The sequence below is a fragment of the Globicephala melas genome, chromosome 12 (assembly GCF_963455315.2).
Source record: "Globicephala melas chromosome 12, mGloMel1.2, whole genome shotgun sequence".
Lineage (NCBI taxonomy): Eukaryota > Metazoa > Chordata > Mammalia > Artiodactyla > Delphinidae > Globicephala > Globicephala melas.
Window position 1 is genome coordinate 53,482,855 of NC_083325.1, and position 25,042 is coordinate 53,507,896.

Below are 25,042 nucleotides of genomic sequence, written 5' to 3' on the forward strand. Positions count from 1 at the left end.
AATGCAGAGTGAGCAAGGGAGAGAAAAATAGGAGATCAGGTGAAAAGGGCATTGGGAGGCTATTATAGGGACTTGGCCTTAATTCTGAGCCAGAATCAGGAGCCACAGCAAGGTTTTATGCTGAAGAGTGACATGCTCTGACTTACATGTTAAAAGGATCCCGTTGTTTGCTGTATTAGGGGGACTATAAGGAGTGGTGGTAGAAACAGGGAGACAAGTTAGACTAAGTGCAGTAATCCAGGTGAAGGATGTTGATGACAGACTAAAATGATAAAAGAGTTGGTAAGAAGTTATCGGATTCTTAGGTATATTTTTAAAGAAGAGTCAATATGATTTGCTGACAGATTGAATGAAGGGTATGAAAGACAGTAATTGTGGATATGAATGACAAAAATTATGTGAATGCCAGAGACACTGGAGGATGAAGTGGAAACTCGTTGTAAAGGAGGGCAATGGGGGAAGAGAGAAGTTAAAGAACTAAACTTTGATCACCACTCCCCAGTGGTGTCTTCTAGTCTCATGGCTTTAGGACACAGACTGATATGACATTATTTGTTTAATGAAAGAATAAATGATAGAAATAAAGAATGAAAGATGACTACATAGGAGAAGACTGAGGAAACAGAACTACTTAGCAATTGACAATTTTGTTTTTATTATAAATTTATTTATTTTTTAAATTTTATTTATTTTTGGCTGTGTCGAGTCTTTGTTGCTGTGCGCGGGCTTTCTCTAGTTGCGGCGAGTGGGGCTACTCTTTGTTGTGGTGTGCGGGCTTCTCATTGCGGTGGCTTCTCTTGTTGCAGAGCATGGACTCTAGGCGCACAGGCTTCAGTAGTTGTGGCACGCGGGCTCATTAGTTGTGGCTCGCGGGCTCTAGAGCCCAGACTCAGTAGTTGTGGCACACGGGCTTTGTTGCTCGGCGGCATGTGGGATCTTTCTGGACCCGTGTCCCCTGCATTGGCAGGTGGATTCTTAACCACTGCGCCACCAGGGAAGCCCAGGAATTGACAGTTTTAATAGAGCAAAATGAAGTGTCTAGCTTTATTCCAATTAAAAAAAATTTTTTATGTAGTCTAAACTGGCTGAGGTCAATGCATTTGTGTAAGCAAAACTGTTGATAGAACCTCTCGATCATCCTTTCTGCCATTGTGTTGAGTAAGTGCTTCTTTGAGAATCTTTTGTGGATTGAAGGAATTTTAGGACCTCCCCAAGTTAAATCCCAAGCCTCCACAGAGTATTGTGTCCAGAGCCTGGGCTTTCCTAGATTTTACAGACTAGAAAACAGAGACAGACCATGACAGAGGATTATTTCCCATTTTCTACCGTCCTCCAGAAATTGCCACAGTGTCTCCAAGTGTGAGTGATTTCATCGCGCTGGCTCTGCGGGCCCTGAGTGAAATCGCCAGCAGCCGGGGCGGGGCGGGGGAGGGGGGGAGCGGTTGCCACCCCCCACGCCTCCTCTGGTTTTGTCCTGCCATTCTGGTAGATCAAGAGAGCCAAAGGCAAGTGTCCGATTTCCCCTTTTGCTTGAACGAGGTACCAGGAGGTAGTGCTTTGTGCTGCAGATTATGCTGATTGGTACGTGTCACAGTGAGACCTGGCACTCTCCCAAAGAATCTGCTGCATTAAGAATTTGATTCGCTCCAGATAGTTAAGCTTGAAAGTTGTTATGTTCTTGATTTAACTTGAGAAATGCCAGGAACTTTAATGTTAAATTTTTACTCGGCACTCATTTTGATAAAGCTTTAGCTAGTATTTAATTGTTATTTCTATTTTGGCCATCAGGGAAAATTTTTAAAAGGTTAGTTTCTAGAAGTGCTTAACAGCCTGTGTAGCAGGAATATGACATGCAGCACCAAAATGATGGACTAGGTAAGTTGTCTTTCGAGGGATGATTTATATCAGTATCTGCACTATTCTAATAGTAATGTGCTATTTCCTTTATTACTGAGGATATACCTATTTCTGACCCTTAGATCAATGTGGAAAAGTATGTTTTCAGAGAGTAAATAACCATTAACTTAAAATTCAGGTCTGGAACAGGAGTAATCATATAACCTCACAAAATATTTTCCTGGGGACAGGAGCTCTTCTGTACAAAAGCCAAGCACTGTTTATTCTTAATTTACGGAAAAAACTTGTGTCTGGTTTTTAAGACCAGAAGTTGCTCAAACAGTACAAACTTCCAATTATAAGATGGATAAGTTCTAGAGATCTAATGTACAGCATGGTGATTATAGTTAATAATATTCTATTATATACTTGAAAGTTGCTAAGAGAGTAGATCTTAAATGTTTCACCCCCCAAAAAAGAAATGGTAATTATGTGACCCGATGGGGGTATTAAGCTAATGCTGTGGTGGTAATCATTTTGCAGTTGTTAAGTGTGTCAGATCAACAGGTTGTACACCTTAAACTTATACAATGTTATGTGTCAGTTACATCTCAATGAAGCTGGTGGGGAGAAAACCCACAAGAGTAGAATTAACCCAACAAGGATTCTGTGTTTAGATAAATGAATACATGGATCCCAACTGGTGCTTCTGGGCTAAAAGCAGTTGGGGGCCAAGGGGGTGGAGAGTCCCTTCGGAGGTCCTGCCTTGCTCTCTGCCATGGAGCTAACATAGTCAAACCAGACAGTGACTGGTGGCCCATACTGAAGACCTTTAATGACTGAGCAGATCTCAATCTCTGTTTCTTTCCCATTCCTGTTCAAGGATTGAGCACCTCTGAACTCTTTTTTTTTAGCATTGCTTTCAGAGGTTTTATCACATTCTTCCCAAGTTTAGCTTTCTGCCCAGCGAGAAGAGAAGCCTTCTAGCTAATAAGCAGCTGTAATACAGGGAGTTGAGGTTGTTTTTGTTTTTAAAAAACAAAACAAAATGGCAGAAGTAGAGCATTGGTATTCATAGTTTTGACTGTGAGCAACTCAGAAGGCCCATGACTTGTGGTGCTTTGTAATTTTTCGGAGGGGTAAGTCAGTCTAATGAGTATGTCTAGCACACCTCCCACATCTAAAATTCACTGCAGCTTTATTCTGCATTCACGTGCCAACTAACTTCTACAATGATAAAAACATGTTTCTCTGTGGGAAACTTTCCTGAAAAGAAACCCAGCTACAAATGCTGTAAAATAAATGAAGATTTGATAAACAGACCTAAAAAGTTACTTGCAAATTTGAAAGATCTTAAATTTTTCTGGACTTGCCTCACAAGAGTTGGCAGCATTCGGACATGAAAATTAAGGCAGAATCTTTTCTGGCTTTTGATAAGTGATGTCTTAGGATGTGTGTCAGTTAGTTACTGCACATTAACTTCTTCTATGGAACTATGATTAGACAATATTAGATTGCCTTTTCATAAAGAGACATAGCATCATAAAAGAGAGACCAAACCTAAAGATGATAAAAGGACAGATTACTAAAAGTGATTTTTGGTGTTTGTTTTTTTCTTGTTAATACTATAGTTAAAAACCCAAACAGCTTACTATAATTCCCAGGAAGTAACATTCATCATATTTTTGAAAGTGCTTTCACAAAAGAAAAAAATGATGAAAGAGATTCTACCCATTTGAGAATCAGATGACCAGGATGTGGGATACTTAGGAACTGATTGTCATATCTGATGTCTTACACACTGTTCTAACACACGCTGCATGAAGTTTTGGGCAAGGCTAGTAGAGGTAAATAGGAGGTTTAAGAATCTGAGATGGTGCCTAACTTCCCACAGCTCACTGTAGAGGCAGTACAGTGCCAGACTGCTGAGGGTTCAGATCATGCCTATTTGATCTGGTAAAGTTATTCAGCCTCCCTCTACCTCATTTCCTTATCTGTTAAATGAAGATAATAATAGTACCTATCTCATGGGATTGCATGAATTAATATACATAGAATTCTTAGCACCTGGGACGGAGTAAACTATTGTTATTGCTATAGTCATTGCTGTTATTTTTGTCGTGATTGAGAAGGGGCTGTCAAGCTGACTCATAAAAGAAAAGGGGGGGGTTGATTTACAGCTGTTAGTTTCCGAGGGAAAAAAATATTTTACCATGTGAGCCAGATATAATTAAATTATAATATAATTTAACATTGTTCATTAATGTTAACACTGGGTCCTAGAATTGAAGAAAACACTGTTTTCTCACCTGAGTATCTGGAGTAGCCTTGTAGTACCCAGTGGAACAGAAGTGAGAGGGAGTTGCCGACCAGCCATAAAGTTGTGCTTGCTTCCGTCTCTTCCAGTCTCCAAAGTATTTGCCCTTCTCCTTCTCTTCTCTTCTTCAGGTTTAGATCACTCAGTCTGGAGCCTGAAACTCAGTAGGGTATTGATTTAGTCTCCCATTATCTCCCTTCTCCCCTTCCTGTCCCCACTCTAGCTATGGATTTTAATCTTAGCCTGTCTTCTGACTCTCTGTGTGACCATAAGCAAATCCCTTTGACCTCAATTGCCCACTCTTTAAATGGAATAAAAATGGCTCTGCGCATTCAGAGGACAACTGGGGAGATTTATGGAAATGCATTTTCAAATTTCTTAAAAGGAGGATTCCTTGACAGGATGGAATTCATAGTAAAAAGGCTATTTCCCAAGGAAGAAAGTTCTTTATTACAGTACATGGGCTTTATCACCTAGTAGTGCCAGAGCTGTTTAATTTTAGCTCTGCTATCACTAGCCTGTATGTTTTTGAATACTACTTTTTTATTTGCCCTCCTCTTTCAAGTATTCACAGGCACTAATCCACGTTATGGCTTTACAGACAGTAAATTAAATTACATGAATTCTGAACAGTGTTTTTGAGCTGTAGAGAGTCCGCAGCCTTTGAAACCACTAACTTAATTTTGTATAACTCTTATTCGGTAACTCAAAAAGAGCCAAACTTTTTCCTTTTGAATTTGGTTTAAAAAATAATAATAAATTGCTCCCAGGCAGTGGTCCTGGGTGCCAGATTTTATCTGGGATCTAAATCTTCTGTCTACATTGAAAATCTGCCAGAGTTAAGAGGTAAGCAATGCTAATGAAGATGTGATATATGACTTTTACCTTAGCTACAACCTTGTGGTCTCAGCTATGTGACTTTGGGCAGATCACTTAATCTATCTGAGTTTAGATTTCCTTATCTGCAAATTTATATCCACAATAAATTGTTGAGAGAATTAAATGAACTTTAAATCTTTATTGAGCACTTTCAAAATATCTATTTGTCTGCATATAAAATCCTACCTCTAAAAGAGCAGATATAAGTGGAAGATTATTTCAATAGACTGTCAGTACTTAAATTAGAATAAGTTCATTCAAGGCAAAAGCTCTGTTACCATCTTTCATAGAGTCTTCTTCCACAGTAAATGAATACTTAGCTGAACACTTTTCTAAATTATTTTTAATTCACTTTAGCATTTTGTCACATTCCTTTGAAGAGCCTTGATTTTAGCAAATCTTTATCATTTGAGGGTGTTGTGTGTATCTGTGTGTATAAGTATGAGCATGTTTAAAACAACCCAGACTCAATGGAAGGAGGATGATCACACTGAGTAATTGGGTTGTTTGGGGGTTTTCTGTGTTTTTTTAATGGGGATTATTGTTTTAACAAGTGTAATAAAACTGATTTTCCTTTGTCACTTGTAAATTTATTTCTAAGATAAGATTTTAGAAATCTTTAGAGCAGTAATCACAATATTCCAATACATGACGCTTTCCCATTTTTATATACTCACACTCATTTGGATGTGTGTGTGTGTGTATATATACACACACATACACACACATTTGGTTTTTTAAATTATATCTTGAATTATATCATAATACGTCATACCTAGTAAGTGGTTCTGAAATAGGAAAAGCTACGTACAAATCAATGCTGCTTATTCTTTGTGGCATTGGTTATTATTTCACTGATCTTAGATATTTTTTTTTGATGTAACTATATAAACAATGTCTTCTTCAACTATTTCTAAAGAGAAGATCATCCTAAATCTCACACTTTTAGAGGATATCACATTTTAACTGGCTTTTTTTTTTTTTTTACGAAGTCAATTCCCTGTACTAAATTGCTAAAATAAAATAAAACAGCTTTCTAAGAATATGTTTGTTCTCCTACATACAATTAATGCAATGTGCATCGAGGATCCAGTTTCTGTGCACGTATCAATATAACAGACTTTTGAAAAAGGAGGAAACATTTACTAAGTTCTTCAAAGTTAGAAGCAGGTAAAGTCTGATGCTTATAAACCAAGTCTTTTGGAAGACAAACTGCATTCCTTAATCTATGGCAGCTTCTCCTTTTTGGTTCTTCTTGTTTTTTTCTGCTGCTCATAGATCCAAGAGTGTGTTTAGATGCAGGAGGTGCTCCAAAGACACTCCGAATGTTTCCAAGCAATGACACTGAAAGTGCCCCCCTGCCACCCAGATAGCTGCATACCATTTAAAACTATACTTTCAGATCAAAGTCTATAAAGGCTTTCAGAACAACCTTGTTAACCCTTTCTGAAAGGGTTACATTTTTAAAAAGTTTATGTGCAGTATATAAGTTATCAAAAGCTATTAAGTTCTTATGAAAAATCACTTGCTATAACTTTCCATGGCTGATGATACACTAGCAAAAGCCATTTCAGTATCACCTTCACTAGGTACCTACTAGCTTCTAATTAAGCACAGTCGGTTGGTTGTTCTGTGGGCCTCTCTGTAAATGCACTCTACTTGAATTTACTATTACTTGTGGATTTTGCACCAGCAAAGATTTTTAAGGATTCTGGCCCAGTTCAGTTTCTCGGTTTAACAAAGAGGTTAGAAATTGGAAAAGATTCTTTGATGTTGATGAAAGTGCAGTTCACACTGCCACCCCTTTGATTTGACTGCTGAAACAGCAGATGTGGTAAAGCCACACTCCTTTAAGTGAAACTAAAGTGTGCTGCTACACGCTCACCTGGGTGAATTTCAGCTCCTGGTAGATAGTGTAAAGGGGTAGCAGGTTTCCCTCCTTAGGCACGTTGGAATTTATATTTAGTCTTTATTATTAAAAGCAGTAAATTTTTAAATATATATAGAATCTGTGGTTTTCGGTGTAACAAATTATTGCCGAACTTTTGTGTCCCACCTCTTCCTCTATAATCAGTTAAGAAGGCCAGGTTAGCTCTTAGAGTGTAAGCTCTCTGTTAAATCATTGACTGACGTCTGCCTGTATTGCAAATAATGACCTGCTTTATCTGTAACTACTTTTTCTAAAATGACTGTGCTCTTGCATTTATTGGTTTATTGATGTGATTACTTTAAGACAGTAAAAACTAATGGATAAAAATAAAGTGTAAAAGTCTCTTTTAAAAGTGTCCTGAGTGGATAGACAACTAGAAGTACTTTGCCCTTGCAGCATGGTTCTTTGCAGAGTCTTAAATCCGGTGTGTTTAGCCCACAAAGCACATGTTAATATTAAGTTGTTTTTAAAGTGATGGAGTTGGATCACCACGGTTCTTCTGTGCTCTGTGGGGTATCACGTTGCTTTAGTGTAATGAGTCCTGGGCTCCTAAATTTTTTTCTCCATGCTGGAAATGATTACATAAAACTGAATGGCTATATCTGAAGTCTTATGAATCTTGAGAATTTCTTATTCTTCAGGAAAAATATTACAAAGACTTTTCTTATTTTTTGAGGGGGAAAACTAGCATTTGTAACAAGTTTCTGTTAAAAATATCAGCGATTTTAGGTTATATAGCATTCTGTTTGAAAAACAAGCAGTCTTTCTGCTGCAAGGTCTGTATTTTAACTTTGTGCAGATGTGTGCTGAAAGAACATGATGTGCTTATTTGTTGCATTTATGCTACTTTCTTACTTTAAGTAAGATGGATGAAATTACATATTAAATAAAAACAGCAGGTCAGACAGCAGTCCTTAGCAAACTGAAAGCCTTCCAGAGACAGTGGAGAAAATGAGACTATGATTTTAATAACGCATGGACTTTTGAGAGAATTGTCTACTTAAACGCATATATATAATAATTTCTCTCTGGGATTTATCAGTGTTAACTGTCTAATGTTTAAAACTAATCTGCCATTAAATTGTGTTGGTGAAATGTTACCCAAAGTATTGTTTTATATCTTAACCAAATATAGCACTTTAATTTTGATGTAACTGCGGTTATAAACAGACACACACTGATATGTATAGCATGAAACTCCAGTTGGTGAAAAGAGCTGTGTGGCCTTGGGCAAGTTAGTTAACCTCCCTAAACCTCAATTTTCCCTTTCTGTATGATGTGATACCAACCTTTCAGGATTATTGTCAGGATTAAATGAGAACATCTATCAAGCACTGTTTTTTCAGAAAATATTTTTCAGAACATGTTCACATACATTCTTACGTTCACATAAAGTACAGTGTGTTTTTATATGGCACTTTTGAGCCAGAAAGTACTTTGTATTGTGTATTTCTTATTATACTCAATTGTAAAATGAAACTGTGTATTGGACATTACTTATTACACTCGATTCTAGAGTAAAAATTGAGAATAATGTAGAATAAATTATTCTTATGTTATTTAAAGAACACATGTTTATTGAGTGGCTACTGAGCAAGAAACATTGTTTCCTATCATTTACAGTTGAATATATTTGAAATCCAATAATGGAGAGGTCAAACTCAAGCTATTCCCAGTTCATTTTATAGTCCCTCTCCCCTTTTGTTTCCTGTTTTCCTTTTTCTGCAACCCTGTTGTAACTTTAAGAAAATTTTCAAAATAAAAAAGCATCTGACTTTGTTTCATAGTCATTTAAAAATGGGGTTGATCAATACTGAAGCATTAGCTAGGAGCACAATTTGGTGCTTTTTTATTGATTTCAGTTACCATTGCCCTCAGGCTTGTGTGTGTGAGGATGAAAATAATATATGAAATATGCACCCAGGTTAAACAAACCAATATTCTTTGTACATCTGTAACCACTATAAACAGAATTCTTTATATGGAAGTTACTTTAGGAGCAGTTAGTTACACACACACACACACACACACACACACACACACACACACACACAACCTTAAGACTCCAAGTAGCCTCCTGAGCCAGTGTTTTTGTTATTGAGACCAAGACTTGTACATTACTTTGGGAAGTTTCTGCCTTTTAGTTACTTTTATTAGTTATAAAATGCTGTTCAAGGTTATTATAGATTTTCAACTCATGAATATACTTTTTTTGGCATTTTATCAGTTGATTGTAAGCCAGAATCTTGGGGATTTGAAAGATGTTCTGCTAAATAGCCAACTGCAGACCAGTCAAGCCAAGAGGGTAAATAGCAGGGAAGTCTGCTCAGCAGGGCCTGTTTTATTTAGAAAGTTGTGCAAGGAAGTTGGCTGTGGGCAGAGGTTGTCCTGTGTCATCTGCCCCATCAGTCAGAGCTTTAGCAGCTGTTCCCTGTCACTAGGGCCCTTATGTGCTACTGCTCATCCATCAGCACTAACAGATACCGCTGCCTCTCCGTGGGCCAGGGAAGCCATGGACGCACAGAGACAAAGTGTGTATCTCACTGGCCATCAGTTGGGATGGAAGCTCATTTAAAAAAAGGGAGCCCAAGCGACAACTCTTTGGTCTTTCATTAAACCCTTAACCAAAATATATTCAAGAAAATAAGTTGGATTTTGGTGAATCTGTTTCTGACTAAAAATACAGCTTTGGAAAGGTAGGAGGAACCTCTTTGTTCGAACCCAAAGAGATGCCCCTGGCTAAATGAGAGTTGAGAGAGCTATCTCCACCAGATAACAGATTATCACTACCGGATTATCACTGAAGAGGTCTTTTCTAGTTGAACACAACAATGTAAGAAAAGACTGAAAATCACAAGCATTCCTTTTGTGATCATGCAGCAACCTGACAAATGGGATACCTCCCAATTCTGATCATAGACAAGCCTCCGTTTCCTTTTCCCCTGTTTGTATTCCAGAGACATCATTAGAGGAAAGGATTTAGGGCATTAGTATCACTATCTGTCTGATTACTGTGTTGACATTTTTTAAGAGCCATTAATCATAGGGAATGGAACTTGATGTAGAAAAATACCCAGCCAAGGAATATCAAGAAAGTAAGCTACAGCCTAATATTCAGATGAGATTGAAGGGAAATTCAGCTTAACACTATAATTGTTTTTTTCTTAATTAACTTATTACTGAACTCCAAAGCTAAGTAATTGAGAGGCAGCTGTACAAGCAAGGGAAATGGTAAACATAGCAAAGGGAAATAGAGAAAGACAAATGTTTTTATTTTATAAATATTGCAGCTATATAATATGTAAAGAATATAACGTAATGTTCATCTTAAGATTATACAATTGAGGTCTTGCTTGCAATGCTTCCATTTTGGAAGAAAGTTACTTTTTCTTTTTGATAATCCCCTCATATTTTTTCTGTTGACTCTGAATGCTTAACGTACTTGATATTATTTAGTCCAGGTGAGGCTTGACTGTTGATGAAATTTGAGAATTATTAGGTTGAGCGTATGCTTGCACAGGTAACACTGTCATCATGGGTACACAGAAGTCAAGAGCGACGATCTGGCATATGAATAGAGTGAGTTATTTGTCAAAAGCTGGCAATGCTTGTTGGATGTTTTGCCAGATTTTGATAGCATCAATTTATTGTTTGCCTAATAGATAATTTAAATTCAAATAAGTTTTCCTAACTGAAATTTTGGGAAACATGAAGCAAATATAGGTATCCTTATTTAGAAAATATATATGACACTAAACTCTAATGAACATTGCACTGTAAGACGTTTCTGGTGCTGATTCTGAGCAGATGCTTCATTGGAAAATAGCACAAAAACCTAAAGTTATCCCCTCCCTTTTATTCCCCCAAGACACGTCATCTGTTATGGCATGGGACACATAATAGATTTTCAATAAAGACCAATTGATTGATTGATATATGGATCTGAGATGAATAAGGAGTGACCTGTATAAGGAGATTGGAAAATAAGTAATATTATTAATAAGTGTTGGGGTTTTTTTTCCTCTGCAGGTTTTTGTCATTTGTTGGAGGGACACTGTGTGAGATTGGCAAGCCTGAAATGCAACAAAAAATAAATTCATTCCTTGAAAAAGAAGGAATAGAGAAAACTGCAGAAAGATTGCAAACAACAGTACACACCTTACAGGTCATCATAGATGGTCTCAGCCAGCCTGAGAGCTTTGACTTTCGAACAGGTAAACAATTGAACTTGAATAACAGCACCTTTCACTTGCATAGCTCACAATAATCCTAAGCCGTTGGATTCTCCATTCTCCCATTCTATCCATGAGAAAACTAAAGCGTAGTGACCTTCCTTCAAAGTCATTGCAGCCAGTTAGTATCCAAAGCCGAAGCTAAAAGCCAGGTCTCCAGAACCCTTGTCCCAGGCTTATTTCCCATCACACTAGACTAAGTGCATCATGCATGTGCTGGCATGTGCATGGAGGCATGTATTCTTCATGATCCTTTTGTAAACTGTTTTTACCTCATAAGAGTTAGAAGTCCAAGGTAAAGCATTCGATTCACAAACTAAAGTGAATCTTCTCCCTAAATTACAGCCTTCCAAGTTCCTGGATTCTATGTCAATGAACACATTTAACAAATAAGATACTATCTCTCTGTTTATTCTCCTTCTAACTAAAAGTCTCTCGGCTTTCAGCACAAGTAGATGGTGAGGGAAGTATAACAGCCATAGTTGTTGAGAGCAATGACCCGGTGAGAAGGAATTAAGGTTTCAAATGACCTACTTCCCAAGGAAATTTGAATAGGAAGCCCTTAGATTTAAATGAGTCTGTGCTTGTCTCACACCAGTTTTATGATACCATGTTAGGGCTTGGCTCTTTGCATTCTAGGTTGGGCTGTGTTGAGGTGGTTTCTTTGAAAAGGTTTAAGGGAATTTGTGCTAACCCAGCAAGCTCAATGCACCATTCCCTCAACTGTTGTGTAAGTTTGAAATTAATTGTAAGGTTGGAGAAAAATAAAATGAAACATACAGTAAGACCTGTGCCAGAAATGCAGGAGTAGAAGCCTCTGTGTGGTCCATCCAAAGTGAATATTTCAGTAGACAAATCCATCTCCCTTTGCAGGTATTCTTATGTGTGAATTCCACCTAGGTGTTATCTAGCAGGAATACTAAGTGAGCAGTAGTTTTCAAGCACGGTGGGATTTGAGGGTGCTATGCCTAGAACCACTACATTAGAGGGTTGGCAAATATGCCTCTGTACTGGCTTTCCTTGTCCATCTTATTTTTCGGTCTTGCTGTTGATTGCTCCATTATCCCAGTTACACTGTAGACTCAGAGCAAAGATCAATACTCAAATTATATAGTTCAGCTAAACAACCAACAGCTAAGTTGGTCCTTACCTGGTTGAGCAGAAACAGATGCACCTGGGCTCTCAACTGAGCTTACCAGTTACTGCAGTGTTTATCATTGTGACAAGTGAAATTTCAAATAAATCTCTTTGAAACAAACTTTTGCCCTAGAGTAAGTCACAGTTTCCTAGATGCCTGAGAACTTTCGTTTTAATACTAAAAACATCCCCAGGAAGGAAGGCAGACAGTCTTACTTTTGAAGAGGCAGATAGTATTTTGGATGTTTCTGTATTACAGTATTTATGCTACATCTCTTTTCTTTTCTCCATTTTCTCAAAATTATTTCCTTTCTTGCTTCATTCTTTCTTCATACTCATCCTGTCTTCTGTTTTCTCAGTGACATAATCAATTCTATTTTGTTAACACTCTGGTTGCTAGTTTCCATAATTGGCTTCATCAGAGGCATCCAGGTGACAAAGGACTGAATATGTAGCCTTGGCAATCAAAGTGTTAAAGTTTGCCTGGTACATGGAGGATTTCTGATTTCTCAGTGACCCAGGCTGTCTTCAGAAACATGTTAAGTAGTCCTTGACTCTGATTTTCCATGCGAAATTAAACTAAGCAGCTGATCAGGAACCCTTGGGGAATCTGTAGCAGCTGGACCTCTGTAAGAAAGAAGGGGGAAAAAAGTTTCTAAGCATAAAAACAATGCCTGTGGGGCCTCAGAGACCATCCTACCTCTGACCCTGATCAACAACTTTGTTTCACTTTGCTTTGACACAGTCCTTGCCCAGTGTAATGGCACATTCAGTGGGTTTTTTGTTTGTGGAATTCACTGCTGCAGCATCAGGTGGAATTCTACACAATCAATTCCAATGTTAACATATTGCTTTTTTATGAAAAAAATGAGATTTCAGGTTTAAAGAGGGTTTTTGTTTTGTTTTAAAGGCAAAAGGTGAATTTTTTAAAAACGTTGATTTCAGTATGGTTGGGCTGTGGGAGGGGAACCAAGAGGTGACCAGTTGTTAATACAAATGTAAAGGATAGCTTCAACAAGTAATCAGGATAAAGGCAACAGCTGTGGAGGAAAAGGAAATGGAATGGGCGGAGGGGAAAATGAGGTCTTAGTAAAAGGAGATTGGAGCATAGAATGTGTTCTTTGTTATTAGAGTCAACATTCAGTAATCCTAGGAAAGGGGGCCAAGGGGAGCATGGGTAAATGGGTAAACGGAATCCACAGATAATCCAAAAGCCCCATTTAAATTGTGAGTTTTAACCTTCTCCACCATAAAACATTTGTTGTTGTTTTTGTTTTGTTTTAACTAAAGCCATAATGATTCCTTGGCAGGCTTTGTGCCTACCTTTGGGTGTGTAGTGTTAATGAACAGAGAAATGTCCTGGAGTGAGCAAGGGAAGAGGGCTGTAAGGAACTTGAGAACAGAGATCTATGCTTCATCTTTGTCTCTCAAGCACCCAGCGGAGTGCCTGGCCAGGAGGTAATAATAGGGGTTAATAAATGTTGTATGAATTGAATTGAAAGAGGAGAAAGGAGATGAGGAGCTGATCTGGGTTTCTGAGCAATAGATAATCAAGAATCCATAAATGTTGATTGGATAAATATATTCAAAGTGGATAGGAATTGATCCTTGAGTTCAAAATTTATGGGGAGAAGTGAGAAGACCATTTAAATTTCATCCACATTTGACTAAACATTTATGTATGTTCTACCCCCTTTAAACAGTTTGAGAACTCAGGTACTGGGGGAAAAGCTCCCAATCTTCTATCTCCGAGGGTCTTATTTTCTCAGTGTTTGTGACTTAGCCTTGCATATTCATTGAACAAATATACTTTCTCATCACCTCCTCATAAAGAAGAAAATAAGACTCTCTGATCTAAAATTTTAGTCCTTATGTATAGTGCTAATGTTTACATGCTAGCAAGATAGAATTTGAGGTGAAGGAGGTATCTGAGTAAATTTTCTTGAATTGTTTCTGCTTGGCACATGCTGTTTCTCCACTAGGATGCCTCTTCTCTGAAGGCAGGCCTGTATCTTCAGCTCCTTTTACGTCCCCCCTCAATGCTTAATACTGGTCTGGGCACACAATCGACACATAGTCCATACTTACTCACTAATCTATGTTGTGTCTAACAGTGCTTTATTATTTATACAAACTGTCTTTTTTCCCCTTTCCTTGTAGATTTTGATAAACCTGATTTCAAGAGAAGCATAGTCTGCTTGGAAGACCTGCAGGTTGGGACAGTTCTTACAGGCAAAGTCGAGAATGCCACCCTATTTGGAATTTTTGTGGATATAGGAGTGGGGAGATCAGGGCTGATTCCCATACGAAATGTAACAGAAGCAAAACTTTCTAAGACGAAGAAGAGAAGGAGTCTTGGGCTGGGCCCTGGAGAAAGAGTGGAAGTCCGAGTACTCAACATTGACATTCCCCGATCTCGGATTACTCTGGACCTCATTCGGGTGTTGTGAGTGTGCCACTGGTGGCCAAACACTGATTTTTATTCCCTCATTTCTACAGTTTGGCAAGAATAAGTCAGATGTTTGTGAGCTCTAGATAGCAGATGAGAAAGAATTCACTTAATATCAGAAGTATTTTCCAGACACTTTCCTTATTATTCCTTCTGGATAAATAGAGAGCTAACGGTTTGATTTCTTTTCCCCTTAAAAAAAGCAACTAATAGACATCTTTATTTGGCTTTATGTAGTAATGATTTTCTGACCAAAATTTTATTTTTTATAACTCATCTTTGACTCCTTTTGCATTTTGTATAATAGATTGTTTCATTTCTACTTGCCAACATGCCTTGCTGGATTTGTATGGAACTATCTTCTTGATTTAAATTGTACAATGTTTCTTGACAGTAGGGCTGGCAGTACTTAATCCTCTCTTTTTATAGATTTTTTTAAAAAATCAGGCCTTTTGGACTTGACTCATGATTTTCCTTTGCCAGACAAACCAGAGATATCCCGATAAAACAGATCCTGATGTGTTTGTAACCATCAAGTGAATAGCTCGAACTATTTCTCAGAAGGATATACGTATTGATCCCTACAATAAAATTTTGTGGCTAGTGATCTTGTTTTTGCTATGTTGATTCAGTGAATGATCTAAGAGTCAATCTTGATTAACGAAGATGTGGCACATATTCATACAAGTTTCATATAAGCCAACTAACTGTGCCTTTGGGGAAAAGGGAAGCCTCTATTAATTTGAAGAATGACTTTCTGTTTGACTTATCACAGAAAGGCATATTCTTTCTTAAGCATTAAGATCAAACTCCAGATGGGGATAGAAATGGCCCGCCTAAAGATTCAATACAGATCAGGTGTGAAGGGGCAAGAAAAACAAGTAGATGAAGCCAGTCCTCTTAACTCCGTTTTTATTCAGTGGAGATGGTAAATATTAGCATGACCATACAGGGTAAAAATGATTTAAACAGAGACCACACTGGACGGGTATCTTGTCCATTCTGGCTGCTGTGGTTCATTTCCCTGGTGGAGTCATTTGCATGACTGAATGAGTGCCTGGTTTTCTTCATGTGTAGCGAGTGGATGGTTGGCTAAGGAGGGTGACCAATCCTGCTTGTTTGCCTGGGACAGTCAGTCCTGGTAAATGCTCATTGTCCTGGCATAATTTTTAATAGTGCCACTTTTTATTTCCAAAGTGCCCCATTTTGGATAATAAATCATATGATCACCTTAATAGTCACAGTCCCTTACAAAGTGGTAAATCGGACTGTGTTTATTGACAGTTCTGACTGGTGGTTTATTTTTCTTGAAATATGCAGCCTTCCAACCAGTATACATAGATATTTTTAATAAGTGGGTTCCTTAAAAGTTGTATAACTCAACTCCTGTTTGCCTGATGATTTCATTTCTGAAATGCTTTTTCTCTCTTACTGGTCTTCAACTGACAACGGATCTTAATGTTGTAACTTTAAGTTGATCTTCCCATTCACTCCTCCCAGTTCCTAGTTTGTAGATCAGTGACGAGTGATATGCACCTGAAGAGTTTTATTCTGAAGCATGCAATGTAATTTCAAGCAAATGCTTTTTTAAAAAAATTGAGGTATAGGGGCTTCCCTGGTGGCGCAGTGGTTGAGAGTCCGCCTGCCGATGCAGGGGACATGGGTTCGTGCCCCGGTCCGGGAAGATCCCACATGCTGCGGAGCGGCTGGGCCCGTGAGCCATGACCGCTGAGCCTGCGCGTCCAGAGCCTGTGCTCCACAATGGGAGAGGCCACAACAGTGAGACGGCCGCGTACCACAAAAAAAAAAAAAAAAAAAAAAAAATTGAGGTATAATTGGCATATGACATTATATTATTTTCAGGTATTCAGCATAATGATCTGATATTTGTATATATTGCAAAATGATCACCACAAGGAGTCTGGTTAACATCCATCACCGTACGTAGTCAAACAAATGCTTTGGGGGAAAAGGCCTTCTTCCTGGGCACTTTGAATACAGGAACAGAGCAGTCGACAGTATGAAGCAGCTCTGTTGACCTGGTAGCTAAGCCCTTGGGGACACAAGGAGGACTTGATATTGCACTGGGTTGCATGATTTGTCCTGTTCAGCCCAAACATGGTGGTGCTCTATAAGGTGTAGGCTGGGTGGAGAGAGGCACATCTCATTTATCTCGTAACCGCAGAATGTAGCATGGTGCTTGGTGGTCAGTATGTCCAACTAGTTCTAGTCCCTATTCTACCAATAATCTACAGTGTGCCTTTGAGCTGGTACCTCTACTTCTCTGGGCCTCCATTTCCCAAGTTTAAAATGGGGATGATGATAAAAAAGCATTCATTTTTCCAGATTGTGTTAGTGGTCTCCTTTGTGCCAGGCATTGTGCTAAACACTGACCATACAATTATGATAGAGAAATAGAGATTATCCCTGCCCTTATGGAGCTTGAAGTTTATTGAAGAAGAAAGAATCATTAATCAAAAAATCATATAAAAATATAAAATTACAAGCATGATAAGCAGTGTAATGGTGACAGCATATAATAGATGGATTGACCTTTTCAGAAAAGTCAGAAAATGTTTCATTGGGGTTTAACTGAGATATAAAAAAATGACTGGAATTTAACTGGGACAAATGTTTTATTGACCTTAACAAGAGTTTTTTCTGATAAATGGTGGAGGTGAGAGCCTCATTGGAATGGGTTTAAGAGAGAGTAAGAGGAGTTAGATTGGAAATACTGAATATAGGTAATTTTTCAGGGAGTTTTGCTGTAAAGGAAAAAGAGAAATAAAAGAGTTACTGGAAGGGGGAAATGGAATCCAGGGAGAGTTTTTGTATTTATTTCAAAGACAGAAGAAATAATAATATATGCAAATGGAAAGGATCCAGGAAAATTTGATACAGGAGACAAAGAGGAGAATTACCAGAATGAGATCACTGAGTGGAGGAGATTGGATAGAATAGTGCACAAGTGATTGGTCTAAGATAGGGATACAAAGAGTTCATCCATATTAAAAGAGAGAAGATTGAATATGTGGGCACAGATGCAGGAAGGAAGATAGATGATGGGTGCTCATGGAAGGTCTCTTTGTATTACCTCTATTTTTCTTACTGAAATATAAAAGAAGACTGAGACCAAAGAGCAGAGCAAAAAGGAGTTGAAAGTTCGAGAAGAAAAGAAAAGGTAAGAAAAAAGTGAAAAACCTAGGGAAACAGAGTATGATTTCCAGGCCGTGTTAAATGTCCTACCAGGTTAGTGATCAATTGAATGTAAGATCAATCAGTTTGGTTATATATTTCTTCATCCACATCAACTATGTGGTACAGGTCCAGATTAGGTGGAGAGACAGATCTAATCAATCAGGTTTGGGAGTTTGCCAAGTGAATACAATAGAAAGAAGGGCAAGGAAGTTGAAGGCATGTGAACAATGAAATCACTGAACGTGGAATTTAAGCCCAATAAGAAGAAAAGTAAGAATATGAGGGGAGAGTGAGGAGAAGTGAGAAAGAATAGGATTGATGGATTATAGGTCCTGATGGAGCAAGTGTTATAGTGGGAATAATAGAGGGTATAATGGACGGGAAAGAGTGGTTGTCAAAAGTTGGATGCTTATTAACTCTGAAATTACAGTTTGGGGAGTGGTTTTGTAACAATGGGTAGGGCATGGTAGGGGGACAAGGATAAGCTCATTAGAGAAGAGGAAGTGAAAGAACTGAGAATTCAGGATTATCTATATGTGCAATGATTTTTGGAGACTGTCGCAGTAATGCAGGTATAAAGTAATGGTGACTTGGACCAGAATGTTAGTGTTAGAAAAGGTGAGAAGTGGTAGGATTCCGGATACAGTTCAAAGGTAAAGGTATAGTCAAACAGGGTTTCCTGGTGTATTGGATGTAAGATGTGAGACACACAGGAGTCTAGGATGGTTTTTGGCCTAAGGAACCAGAAGGATGAAATTGTTATCTACTAAGATAGGAGGGAAGTTTTGGTGAAAAAGTTCATTTTGGACAGGTTAAATTTGAGATATTCATTAGACGTCTGAGTGGAAATGATAGGTAGACTGTTGGCTATTTCAGTCTGAAGTTCAGGAGAGAAGGCTGGGCTGGAGACGTAAATTGGTAGTCAGCAGTGTATAACTGTACTTACAGCCATGAGACTGTTTAAGATCACCAATGGAATGAGTAGAAATAATACGGAGCAGAGAGAGATCCAAGAGCTGGGTTGTTGGAAATCTAAGACACTCAGCTGTAAATTCTTTGACCATCTCTGTAGGGGCAGGGATTTTGTCTTGTTGTGGCACAGTCCTCTAGATGTATATTCAGAATTCTCCCCTTCTTCCTTACTAAGGGAATTCTCATTTGAGGGGATCAATAATGTGACTAGTGGATGTGGATGTGGCCGTGTGATATAGCTCTGGCTAGAGAGTGTAGGCAAAAGCCATGGGGTGAGGTTCTAGGAAGGCTAGAAAGAGTTGGGGGGAGGGGGGTCAGGCTCAACTATTATGCTTTTCTTATCCTTTGCCCTGGCCCTCCTTCCTACTTGGAGTGCACGTAGAATGTGGAAGTGCTGGAGGGCAAACAGTGCATCTCCAGCACTAGATAGCAACTGCTGAACAGAAAGACAGAAAGTTCCTGAATCCATCTTGGCATTGTGGAGGCACTAAAGCAGTCTTGAACTAACTGCCTACTCTAGACTTCACACTATGTGAGAAAAACAAGAGCTTCATATATTCATTTCAGCTATTGGGGGGCGAACGGAGGTTTACAGAAAAATGTATTCCCTGATATACATTTGTGTTGTACCCTACCCCCTCTACATGTAAAAATGCCTGGCATGTGATAGGTACTCACCGAATGTTGATTGAGTGGATGAATAAATAGCTAATAAAAGAGTTCAATAAAATGGTTAAATATAAGTTTTCAGAAAAATCCAGTTTTCCTTAATCATGTTAAACAATATGATGGAATAAATGGTTCCTATATATTACAACAGCACACTATAAAATATCTAAAATAGGGCTTCCCTGGTGGCACAGTGGTTAAGAATCCGCCTGCCAATGCAGGGGACACGGGTTCGAGCCCTGGTCTGGGAGGATCCCACATGCCGTGGAGCAACTAAGCCCGTGCGCCACAACTACTGAGCCTGCGCTCTAGAGCCTGTGAGCCACAACTACTGAGCCCGCATGCCACAACTACTGAAGCCCACGTGCCTAGAGCCCGTGCTCCGTAACAAGAGAAGCCACCACAATGAGAAGCCCATGCACCACAATGAAGACCCAATGCAGCCAAAAATTAATTAATTGATTGATTGATTTAAAAATCTAAAAATTAATAAGTAATGTGCAAGATTAATATGAAGAAAAATTATAAAACTTTACTATTGAATATGAAATAAAAGCAGAATATGTTAAAGTATACTGTGTTCCTGGACTGGAAGACATGATATTGTAGAAAGATTAGTCCTCCAAAAATTATCATATCTAGATAGATAGATAGATATGGATAGATATAGATGTAGGTATATCTACTTTTGCCAAAATTTCAATCATCATTTCAATCAACTTTGCTTTTTGTTTGTATGTTTGTTTGTTTATTCAAACTTAAATTAAAAATTAAAGTTATTTGGAAGAGTGTGAAAAAGGTCAAATCAATATCTTAAAGGAATAATTGAGGTGGATGATATGGGGGAATTTGTCCTGTCAGATATTAAAGTATACGCAAAAGCTTCTATCATCTAAATAGTGTCGTACTAGCACAGGAATAGATAAACAGAAGAGTGGAATAAGCAGAGAATTTAAAATCAATGGGAATTTAATATATGTTAAAAGTGGCATTCCAGATTGGGGCAAAATCATATTGCCACACTAACACAAAAATTAGTTCCAGATGAATTAAACATAAATAAAATTTTAAAAGAACTACAAACAAACATAGAAGGGCTTTGAGAACTGACTAAATAGCCATGTTTTTGGCACACAAGAAAAAATAGAGGAAGCATGGGCCTATAGACCTAAAAGTTCCATTCAGAAGACATTTGTTGGACACCTCCTATGAGACCCTGTGCCAGGTGCTGGGGATGAAAGATGAATATGGTATCTTGATGATGTCTGTAGCCTAGAGTTGGAATTTAAGCTGCAGCAAAGAATATCTTAAGTTAAATATCATGGGCATTTTGGAGTTAAACCTGGCTGCTATCTACTTCAGAATATAGTGTCATCCCATCTCATTTGAAGCCACAAGACCCTTTTGGAATGCTTGGTTTTGGATTAATGGAGTGCTTGTGTTGAGGGTGTCTATACATCTAACCCTGACCTCAGAGTTAGCACTTGTGTTAAAATTGGAGATGGAAAGAAAGGACAGGATGGAAAAACCAAAAGTATATTTAGTTGATCTTTTTATTTTGGCTTCCTGCCTAAAATTAGTCATAATGAGTTGGATTTAAATAACAGATCATGGAGAAGTCCTGAATGACTGGGCTCATTGCCAAAGCAGTCCGTTCCACAGGAAGAAAGATATAGATTTCTTCCCACTCACTCATTTTACATGGTGAGGATGATTCTGTGCATGATGGCTGCATTTATTATTTAGAAGGAGAGTGGGATAAGCAGACTCTTGTCCTGTCAGTACTAAAAATTACCTTTTTAGAAATTAATTTAAAAACCACCCCCAGAAAAGATTTGCTGTTCTCTTACCTCATATCAAGAATCTATATAAGGATTGCAGTATCCCCCCACTAAATATTTTTTAAAGAAAAAAGTCTAACCCTGAAGAAAGAAAATAAATTATTAATCTAAATACTACAGGGAAACCTCTCAGGGAGCAGAGAATTTGTCACAACTATATATAGCTCATCTAATGTGACTGGTCTGAAATGTTATATAGCTCAATCCTACAGAAAAATCTAAAGTTGAAGATACAGTGGTAAGGGGAGAGATGGGGTAAGGGAGGGGAGAAAAAAGCATTGGAATAGCCCAGCTTTGTTTTGTCTCAAGTTTCAAGTCTTGTTTTATCCAAGCAATTAGGCCAAGTATAAGTCTCCAGATTTGTTGCAGTATTTTTTTTTGCAAAAGCAGTCAAGTAATGGAAGAATGATAGCCTGCTACTGAAAGCGGCCCACTTCTGACAAACTTTCCACCTCCTATGACCAGGTCTACAATAACTCAGGAAATTTCCTCAAGGGAGCAAGCCTTTGGTTGCCTTTCTCCCATCCCAGTGGCTGGTTCTTTGACCATTTGACATCCGCCCGTCTCCTTCCCAGGTTTAAGTCTCTTGGCAATGAAAGAGAAGGTGGCACCAGTGAAAGTCAAACCTAACGTTTGTTCAGATTCTTTGCTTCACAGGGTTAAAATGATTCCATGGAGCTAAAACTCAAAAGGCCAATTGAGTCAAATTTGGTATAATTTGCTACTTCAATAACCAAAACAACTAAGTAAGATATACTGTCACTTTACCTGTAGTAACACCCATAAGAAACATCTGAAGTTACTTTTGGTCATTTTATTATAAATATATTTTTTTTCCTGATTGAAAATACATATATTATAAAAAGTATAAATAACGAAATATAAAAGTTGGAAAATAAAAGTCCCTTGTCATTTGAGAAGTAGTCACCTTTTATAATTTATGTATATCCTCAACCTTTTTCTATATATACACTCCTTCATATATGAAGATTTTCTTAAAAATCAGGGTCAGATTATATAAATATATTCTATTTTTTACAATATGTCATGCACATCTTTCCATATCAGTACCCCTATATCTACCTTAATGTGTTTCATGATAAGTGTATGAACCACTGCAAACAGTGCTTCCTATGGAGTTTCTGGCTGAGGAGGAGGCAAGTGAATCTGGGAGCCTCATAAACTGGCCCAGTACAGCCTCTGGAGCACTAGGACTGCGATTCCTCCAAACTAACTTAGCTTACATGATTCACCGCCTCATGAACTCACCGTCTCCCTCTTTTCCCCCTCTTATCCCTTGATCCTATCCTGTACTTGTGGAAATCAACTCTAACCCAGGCTCCCCAACCAGCTGTGAAGCAAGCCAGCCCCAGAACCTCGCCAGCCCTGGCCTCACAGTTTATAGCAGCACCAGGTAACCTAGGTGCTAAGGAAACCTCTGTATCTTCATTGTTTACAAGCTTCCCTTAGATTACTTCCCTCCCACCTAGATCTCTAAGAACACTGAGCAGAGGCCACAGATCCATTAAAGAAGAAAGTAGAAATTCAGAGCAGTGGGGAGATCTCTCTGCCTCATGGAGAGTTTGGCTCCTGTGTGATTGATACTGGAAGCTGTTGGAGTTGAAAATGGATGTGAGTCAGGGACCAAGAAAACTGAAACTGACAATTAATTGGCCTTTAACCCATCACATCTTTTAAAGAGGAAAACATACCCTTGATGCCCCACCCCATCCCCAAGATAAAAACATCAAAAACCATAGGAGAGGATATGCAAAACCAGACTGTGTATGTCTAATTTGACAAGAGTTATTTAAAAATAAATTGCTCAAGGCAAAGCACAGATGAAGAGAGTTCCTTTGGGCTTTGGCCAAGTCTTCACTAATAAAAGCTGCTGGCCCCAGTGAATAGAGCCAGGACCAAGGAAAATAGTCTGCAGTCGAAAATTGGTTTCGGGAAACTTTACCTTGCTCTTCTTTGGGTTTTGGTTTTGGTAACAACTTAATTGAAGTATAATTCACCATTTAAAAGGTACAAATCAATGATTTTGAGTATATTCACAGAGTTCTGCAGCCATCACCACAATAAATTTTAGAATTTATTTTCATCACCCCAAGAATAAACCCTGTACCCATTAGCAGTGGCTCCACGCCTTCAGCACTAGGCAGCCACTGATCTACTTTCTGTCTGTATGGATTTGCCGCTTCTGGACATTTCATGTAATTGGGGTAATATAATATGTGGTCTTCTGTGACTGGCTTCTTTCACTTAGAATACTGTTTTCAAAGTTCATCCATGTTGTAGCGTGCATCAGTACTTCATTTCTTTTTCTTTTTTTTTAACATCTTCTTTGGAGTATAATTGCTTTACAATGTTGTGTTAGTTTCTGCTGTATAACAAAGTGAATCAGCTATACGTATACATATATCCCCATATCCCCTCCCTCTTGAGCCTCCCTCCCACCCTCCCCATCCCACCCCTCTAGGTGGTCACAAAGCACCGAGCTGATCTCCCTGTGCTATGCTTCCACTTCCCCCTCCCCGTGTCCTCAAGTCCATTCTCTATGTCTGCATCTTTATTCCTGTCCTGCCCCTAGGTTCTTCAGAACCTTTTTTTTTTCTTTTGGGTTCCATATACATGTGCTAGCATGCGGTATTTGTTTTTCTCTTTCTGACTTACTTCACTCTGTATGACAGACTCTAGGTCCATGCACCTCCCTACAAATAATTCAATTTCGTTTCTTTTTATGACTGACTAATATTCCATTGTATATACGTGCCACATCTTTATCCATTCATCTGTCAGTGGACACTTAGGTTGCTTCCATGTCCTGGCTATTGTAAATACTGCTGCAGTGAACATGTGGTACATGTCTCTTTTTTAATTATAGTTTTCTCAGGGTATATGCCCAGTATTGGGATTGCTCGGTCATATGGTAGTTGTATTTTTAATTTTTTAAGGAACCTTCATACTGTTCTCCGTAGTGGCTGTATCAATTTACATTCCCACCAACAGTACAAGAGGGTTCCCTTTTCTCCACACCCTCTCCAGCATTTATTGTCTGTAGATTTTTTGTGATGGCCATTCTGACTGGTGTGAGGTGATAAGTCATTGTAGTTTTGATTTGCATTTCTCTAGTGATTAGTGATGTTGAGCATCCTTTCATATGATTTTTGGCAATCTGTATATCTTTGGAGAAATGTCTATTTAGGTCTTCTGCCCATTTTTGGATTGAGTTGTTTGTTTTTTTGATATTGAGCTGCATGAGCTGTTTGCATATTTGGGAGATTAATCCTTTGTAAGTTGCTCCGTTTGCAAATATTTTCTCCCGTTCTGAGGGTTGTCTTTTTGTCTTGTTTATGGTTTCCTTTGCTGTGCAAAAGCTTTTAGGTTTCATTAGGTCCCATTTGTTTATTTTTGTTTTTATTTCCGTTTCTCTAGGAGGTGGTTCAAAAGGATCTTGCTGTGATTTATGTCATAGAGTGCTCTGCCGATGTTTTCCTCTAATAGTTTTATAGTCTGACCTTACATTTAGGTCTTTAATCCATTTGGAGTTTATTTTTGTGTATGGTGTTAAGAAGTGTT

The 25,042-nt window shown here is 38.4% G+C and overlaps 1 protein-coding gene across 2 annotated transcripts in view; it reads left to right on the top strand.

Moving 5' to 3' along the window:
• Positions 1–16,000, top strand: part of SRBD1 (S1 RNA binding domain 1) — a 231,018-nt gene extending 215,018 nt beyond the window's left edge. For both annotated transcript variants that reach the window (XM_030857775.2, XM_030857776.2), the window contains exons 20-21: positions 10,992–11,176; positions 14,492–16,000. In XM_030857775.2, coding sequence (XP_030713635.1) covers positions 10,992–11,176; positions 14,492–14,781 — 475 coding nt within the window. In that variant the 3' untranslated portion in view covers positions 14,782–16,000. The remainder of the gene's footprint in view (positions 1–10,991; positions 11,177–14,491) is intronic.
• Positions 16,001–25,042: the final 9,042 nt, after the last annotated feature.